General features: G+C 38.3%; 1 protein-coding gene across 2 annotated transcripts; it reads left to right on the top strand.

Annotated features, from left to right (window-relative positions):
- Nucleotides 1-375: 375 nt before the first annotated feature.
- Nucleotides 376-7,567, top strand: LOC113309381 (aldehyde oxidase GLOX1-like). Of its 2 annotated transcripts, XM_026557802.1 has the most exons (4): nt 376-458; nt 1,741-1,856; nt 5,355-5,739; nt 6,591-7,567. In XM_026557802.1, the coding sequence occupies exons 3-4, from the start codon at nt 5,405-5,407 to the stop codon at nt 7,507-7,509; spliced, it is 1,254 nt and encodes a 417-aa protein (XP_026413587.1). In that variant the 5' UTR covers nt 376-458; nt 1,741-1,856; nt 5,355-5,404; the 3' UTR covers nt 7,510-7,567. The 2 variants fall into 2 exon arrangements, with proteins under 2 accessions (XP_026413587.1, XP_026413586.1); XM_026557801.1 differs by lacking the exon at nt 376-458 and having other exon boundaries at nt 923-1,856.
- The last annotated feature ends 485 nt before the right edge of the window (nt 7,568-8,052 follow it).

Genomic DNA, 8,052 nt, shown 5'->3' with positions numbered 1-8,052 from the left:
GATCTCAAGACGGAAGCAGGATACGTACTCTGCAACGGGAGTATGGGATCATATTCATAAGTTGCTTTCACAGTTCTCGAGACGAATTCAAAGGAGCGGCTAGGAGGTGTCCACGTGCTATTGAAGTGATGGGCCAGCTGTAAAGAGCCGTTGCACACATACGGGAACGGTCGACTCAGCAATTAATGCGTCCAACCACACCACCGAACAGAATTGAATGCACAAAGGAGTCGCTGGTCGAAATATGATGAAGGGTAGAGTAATAGCAACGACTGACGAGCGACTAAAGGAATAATTAGATGGACCAGGTCATTTGTCTATAAATAGCAAACTCAGCCAAGTGAGAAGGGGTGGGTCTTTTAGGAGGAGAGAGCTGGACTTCGAGAGAGGGATACCAAATACTTGTATCTTCTTTCATTCATCAGTCCATTGGACGTTGTAACACTCAAACATATATAGTAAGAACACCAACTCATTTACCCGGTGGATGTAGGCTACGGCTGAACCATGTAAATCCCTTTGTGTCATTTACTTATTCTGGACTCACGTTTCCTGCATCTTCATTTTGATTATGTTAATGTGTTTACTTAAAGTCGCTAACATAGAATAAAGTACATCAATCCCAGAAGTCGATTTCGATGACGCGTACTGCAAACCCGGCTACATCCGTGAACTGGGTTTTTAGCGGTTACAAGATCAGAGGGACAATCGACATAATCTAATTCAATCATACATAACGAACTACTTATTAACTGATTATGTTACCTACATACACCTTAATATGGGATCATACATTAAGGTGCCTGCAATGAATCCTATCTTAGCTCCCCCAAAGAAACCTTTGTCTGAAAAATATGTTAAAGGTGTTGGAATTATTAGGCATAATTCCTAATCAGTTGAATATAAATAAGGGAACTATGCCAAGCGTTGGCAGCAGGGTTATTACTTGGTTTCAAAAATAACCAACAAATAGTTCCTAACTTCCTGTTGTGTCTTCTCCGAAAGGGTTAGTGTCTGTTTGAGGACCAGACGTGGTGCCTCTTCGCAACAGACTCCTGTCTCTTTCTACAGTCACCATTTTCTCCTATAAAAATCTGATTTGATTTCTTATTTCAGAGATATCAAAAATTCTTGCTTCTGTTTTGTTAAGTTCAAGTGTCAAAGAGATTACATATTCTGCACAATTTAGTTTGCTGAGTCTTGATTGTTTGAAGTGTTGCATCAATCAAGAAGGAGATTGCTGTATCCTGGGAGACGAACGCCAATCAACCATACAGCATCATTGTGGGGGCGTAATCGTTTTAAGGACATAGAGAATAATTTTCTAGCCTCAATCCACTGTTTGCTATTTCTATTCCCTAATTCTATGTGTCCTTTTCTTTTCAATTGTGTTATTGATTTGAATGCTTGAATTATGTTGAAACTGTGTTTACCATATTCCCTGGAATGTTTACGAAGTTGGGTATTGAATGAAATACACCAACATTGCATTTGTGGCAAGCATAGGGGATGGATTGAACTAACAACAAAACATAGTTCTGTTGCATATATGGTGTTTGTTAAAATGCCACTGTGAAATAGTTACAATTTTAAATATCTTGTACTTGTAATTTTGTTGTTTCTTACATTAACATGTCTCTTCTAATTGCTACTTAGTATATTTTCTAACAATCTTAAAACGATTATTCTTTATGAAATGTACTAAGTTATCTTCTGCTTGGTTTTGTGATCATACAAAAGGAAGAGAACAATGGCGTTGCGTAGTGGCCGCCATGAACTCAAGGTGTACCAAGGAAATCTCTCTAAAGCAAGGCAAAAGTTTTGACAAGGATGAGCATAGCAATTGTTGCGAAAAGGTATGTTGAAAACCTTTAGAATTGTTCTTCTAGATTTTACAAACTTGGGATCATAGTGGTGAATTTAGCAAAACGTTCAGTTTTGAACATCAGTTAGAGATCCGGGTATATCTTTTAACTGAAAAGGATTTTGGGTTCATCCTTTTAGCCGTATATATTAGACATCCTGATGATACTCCACACCAAATTTCGGAATTTTTGGAGTAGTGGAAGTATTTTTAGAAAGTTGAGAAAGTTGAGTCTCGTTGCTGCGAAAATTCTGAAGAGCAGGAAAAATCAGCCTAGTTAAAGGTGTTTTTCCAATCCCCCTGTTGCTCTTTTGATTTTACGGTAAAAAAAAAAACTAACTTGTAGATCATGGTCTTATATTGAATGTCTATTTTGAAATTCACCTTTTGGAATTACTATGCGAGAGATAACGTAATTCTAAGATCATTGCTCATGTCTGTTTTATAGTTACGTAGTAACCAAATCAGATGACTATTTTTAATAGTATCCTGACAATGTATGGTTTAAGTGAAATCATTTGTTAATCTTTATCATGCAAGTTAAAACGATACAGTAACCTTTAAAGATCAAGTGCGATTTGGCTATGACCCTCACTGTATGAACGGATAGTTAGAAAAAAGGAGGTTGCTTTTAAACAAAGCCAGAGAGAAACTTTCTCTAATTTGTTAAGTTTTTAGGGCTTTTGCATTTGAATTAGACTTTCACTTTGTGGTCATTGGACGTAACCAAACATAATGATGTATGGTTACCGGATCATTCAGAGAAAGTCCCAAATGTGAGGTGATTAGTTATTTCAGAAATATAACTATGAGAAGATTAACAAGGCATGATAAAGGAGGTTAGATTTGAAACAAAATCACACAACCATATGGATGGTTGGTCATTATGATAGTACCTACTGTGTATTGTTGGTGTCCATTAGGTGCTAGACTAAACCTTTGTGAAGTTTAACCTGAACTGGTGTGGTGTCCATTGGGTGACACAGTTATACCTTGAAGATGGTTATCATAGTGATAGTACCTACTGTACTTTTGGTATCCATTAGGTACTAAACTTAACTTTTGAGAAGTTTAAGTCTGAAAGCTAAACAACGCACACACAAAGCAACAAAGATGGTTGATTATTATGAAAGTACTTACTGTACTAGTGCTAAGTTTTGAGAAACCTCCTGTGAACCAGTTTTATTAAACTTGGTTGTGAGGTAATGAATCTTCCTACTGTGAGGAAATTCACCTTTAAGTTTCAATAATTCATGTCGAGTAACTAAGGCATAAGTAAAAATGATGCAGTAACATGATACATGGCGGCCGACTGAGTATTAGAAATGAGGGCATCATGGTGTCACAAATTGCCGGTGTTATGTGTTAATCAAGAGCATGATTTTATTGAAATGGTTTGTAGCCAGATGATTGAACTTGGAAAAGGAATCCAAGATCTTGTAAACTCATATTGGCTACAAAGCTTAAGATTCTCTAGAGAATAGTCTCTAATGACCGCGCGTATGTAAGAATAAATTTGATGTCTAGAGAAATGTTATCGAGGGGAATGGGTTTTAGCCTATTGTAACATGAACTTTCGTAAAAGAAACTCTACCTTGTTGATTGGAGATCCCATGATCTTGGTTCAAAGAGACAACAAACGTATGTAAGGTTCGAAGTAAAACACTGTAGAATATATAAAACTTCTTCTACTCATTCCTATGGTAAACCCAAACAGTGTTGCCCGTACAAGTGATGAAGGGTAAGCAATGGTTTTAATGATTCCGATACTTAGAAATATGTGGAGTAATACATGTCACTGTTAATGGGAGATCACCTATATGAGTGAGAAACGTGGCCATTTCTATGAGAATACTTAGGCTATATTCTCTAATAGCACTCATGAATACCGGGAGTTGTTCAGGGCCAAAATGAACACAACCGTAAGAACTAAAGGTGCCCGAAAGAAACAGTGTGAATTTTGTTGTCTCAATTTACATTATAAAGCTGAATAGTTCAAGACCAATGGTCACTAGGCGGCTAGTAAATTCGACAAAATTCTCTAGGGAAGGTTCAAAGCCAAAAGCCACCTATCCTGACGCTGTAACTTTCACTATGTAATCTCAATGTCTGTTTTCGAGTCGTTTTCTTTTCTAGTAGACAATTTCTATTCATGTGGGGGATTGTTGGAATTATTAGGCATAATTCCTAATCAGTTGAATAGAAATAAGGGAACTATGCCAAGCGTTGGCAGCAGGGTTATTACTTGGTTTCAAAAATAACCAACAAACAGTTCCTAACTTCCTGTTGTGTCTTCTCCGAAAGGGTTAGTGTCTGTTTGAGGACCAGACGTAGTGCCTCTTCGCAACAGACTCCTGTCTCTTCCTACAGTCACCATTTTCTCCTATAAAAATCTGATTTGATTTCTTATTTCAGAGATATCAAAAATTCTTGCTTCTGTTTTGTTAAGTTCAAGTGTCAAAGAGATTACATATTCTGCACAATTTAGTTTGCTGAGTCTTGATTGTTTGAAGTGTTGCATCAATCAAGAAGGAGATTGTTGTATCCTGGGAGACGAACGCCAATCAACCATACGGCATCATTGTGGGGGCGTAATCGTTTTAAGGACATAGAGAATAACTTTCTAGCCTCAATCCACTGTTTGCTATTTCTATTCCCTAATTCTATATGTCCTTTTCTTTTCAATTGTGTTATTGATTTGAATGCTTGAATTATGTTGAAACTGTGTTTACCATATTCCCTGGAATGTTTATGAAGTTGGGTATTGAATGAAATACACCAACATTGCATTTGTGGCAAGCATAGGGGATGGATTGAACTAACAACAAAACATAGTTCTGTTGCATATATGGTGTTTGTTAAAATGCCACTGTGAAATAGTTAGAATTTTAAATATCTTGTACTTGTAATTTTGTTGTTTCTTACATTAACATGTCTCTTCTAATTGCTACTTAGTATATTTTCCAACAAAAGGTCCACCTAACCCAATCAATAACTTGTAGGTTGTCTTCAACACGTATTTGGACGGCAACAAAATCTTGTTTTATTTTTGGCTATCGTTGTTATGAAATGTTCAGAGAAAAATAAAGAAATCACCTTATAAAAATTCCCTATGATCACTGATCAGCATCCCACAAGGACAAAGGATCAGCCTTGAATCTAAAAGTTGACCACAAGGCTGGTAATACATGCCATTGATCTCTTAACTTGGAGAAGCTAGCCTCACGGAAATGAAAAATAATAGGGACAATCAAAGTTAGTGGACAAACATAAACCAGAAAACAATTAACAAAAATTATATTATATCTATATAATATAATATAATATAATAGATACTAACATTCTTTGAGAATATATATATATACACGAAGAGAGTCGCTCAGACGTATATATACAAAAAAGAGAATGTTGAGTTCTTCCAAATTAATAACCATGGAAGCAAATTATTTTATAATTTTGTCGGCTTTAATCTTTTCTCTCTTCATCGTAGGTGAAACAGCTACTTGGGAAGTATTCAAGGAAAGTATTGGAATTTCAGCAATGCATACTCAATTGTTGCCAAATGATCGAGTTATTATATTCGACAGAACAGATTCTGGTGAATCAAAAATTTTATTGCCAGAAGAAAGTTGTAGCGACTTTTCTCCTTTAATCGATTGTTCAGCTCACTCGGTCGAATTAAACCTTTTGGATCGAAGTGTTCGTCCACTTAATCTCCTGACGGATACTTGGTGCTCTTCGGGTGCATTAGCAGCTGATGGCCTGCTAATTCAAAGCGGTGGATCCAACACTGGTGAACTTGCTGTTCGAACTTTTCGGCCTTGCGCTAACTGTGATTGGGTGGAGGATCAAAAAGGGCTAGTTGTTCCTCGATGGTACGCGTCTAATCAAATTTTGCCAAATGGGAAAGTCAAGCGTCCACAGTGGTGCGAGTATAACCAAAGACCAAAGACTAAAAAAAAAGACCAAATTTGGGTTTAGTCCGTCATGTGGCGTAGTGGAAAAAGAGTATATTTGGTCGCGCGTTGATAAACATTACGCCTGGGATCAGGCGTTGGTCAAGATAACGCCCGAGTGGGGCGTTGGTAAAGATAACGCCCGAGTGGGGCGTTGGTATAGTATACGCTTAAGAAACAAAAAAAAAATGGGGCGGAGGTATAAATCCCGCCCCATGCAAGTTTCATAAATTGTGAAGTTGAAAATGGAGTGGGGCGTTAAGTATATGAACGCCCCATTTCGCGCGTTAAGTTTATGAACGCCCCATCGGGAGTACATTTAACCAACGCCCCGTTTCAGGCGTACATTATATCAACGCCCCTTGTGTAGCGGACATTATATCAACGCCCGATGAATGGCGGACATTATATCAACGCCCGATGTGTAGCGGAGATTATATCAACGCCCGACTATATTTGGATTTGGTCTTGATCGCAGACCAAATTTGGTCTGGATTTTACTCTTTGATCAAATTTTGATCGATGGTCCGTCCCACTACGCCAGCCCACTCGACTGAAAATTTGGGTTTACTCGTCCATTGCAGTTGCTCTAGGAGCTCATTGCCATAGCATTTCAAAGTCTTTGCACTTCCATTTCTTCTAGAAACCAACGATGCCGCCGTAGAAAACAATTTATACCCATTTACTCATCTCGCACCTGATGGAAACCTCTTCATTTTTGCTAACACCAAGTCAATTTTGTTTGATTACGTAAACGATCGGGTCGTCAGGAATGATTATCCAGTCATGCCAGGCGGAGTTTCACGCAATTATCCCAGCACAGGTTCATCTGTACTTCTTCCGCTGAAACTTGGTCTTAGCAACAGTACACCAGATGCTGAAATCTTCATCTGCGGAGGGGCACCACCAAATTCATATATTACTGCGACCAAAGGAACATTTTTGCCAGCTGCCAAATCATGCGGCCGTTTAATGATCACGGCGGAACAACCCCAACGGGTAATGGAAGAAATGCCGATCGAAAGAGTTATGGGTGATATGATCCTGTTACCAACAGGTGATGTCTTAATCATAAATGGCGCCAAAAAAGGCACAGCTAGTTGGAATTTAGGTAGGGAACCGGTTCTAAACCCTGTACTTTACAAACCGGAATCGAGTAAATATGAGATTATGGAACCATCGAAGACTCCTCGAATGTATCATTCAACTGCTGTCTTGATTACAGATGGTAGAGTGCTAGTCGGGGGAAGTAATCCTAACTCGAATTACAACTCCACCGGGATGTTTCCTACTGAAGTGAGTGTGGAGGTTTTCTCGCCTCCATATTTAAGGAGCGGTCCACGACCGCAAATTAGCTGGGCAAAACCAGAAACTGAATTGACCTATAAGCAACCAATATCCATTGGTTTTACTTCGAAAAAACCTTTTGATAAGCTTTTCAAAAAGAAGATTTATCTAGAGAATGTTTACGTAACGATGGTTGCACCATCATTTAATACACATTCTTTCTCCATGAATCAAAGGATGATGGTGTTGGAAATCGGACAAGTACGTCAACTCTCCGGTAAAAATTACGTCATCGACTGTTTTGCTCCGGGAACTCCTAATATTGCACCACCCGGCTATTATCTTCTTTTTGTGGTACACGATGGGACTCCTAGTAAGGGAAGATGGATTCATATCAGTTAACAATGTTACGTGTGAAAGATTTGGCTAATTTATTCATCTAACTACCTCATTTGGTGCATTCGTGAATTTTTTTTTCTTTTACAAAATTAATGTTGTCAAAAGCTTGGTTTATTTGGAAGGAGAGGTCCAATAGAGGTTTTGAAAAAACTCAACAATCCGGTACTCAATTAAATTTAGAAATACAAAGATTCTTAGACTTTTGGTTTAAACATAACCATCCTGTCACTCAGGTGAACAATGGCAACTTGACTTCTCCTACTAGGTGCCCTCCCATGAAAACACAATTGAAAATCAATATAGATGCAGTCTGGAATTCTATAACTATGTCTGCAGGTTTTTCTTTAATTCTCAGGAATGATGCAGGTGACTTTGAGCAAGGACGAGCAGGACCATTCACAACTTCTACCGCTGAAGAAGCGGAAGCAATAGGTACGCTACAGGAAGCAAAATGGGCAGTTGAAAAAGGATGGCGAACTTTTTGGTAGAAGGAGACTGCAAAAACCTCTTTGACTATCTGAATGGGAAAGAGTCAGGAATTGAATG

The sequence above is a fragment of the Papaver somniferum genome, chromosome 9 (genome assembly GCF_003573695.1).
Source record: "Papaver somniferum cultivar HN1 chromosome 9, ASM357369v1, whole genome shotgun sequence".
Taxonomy (NCBI): Eukaryota; Viridiplantae; Streptophyta; class Magnoliopsida; order Ranunculales; family Papaveraceae; genus Papaver; species Papaver somniferum.
The sequence above is the reverse complement of the archived record's forward strand: the minus strand, read 5'-3'. Positions and strand labels throughout refer to the sequence as shown.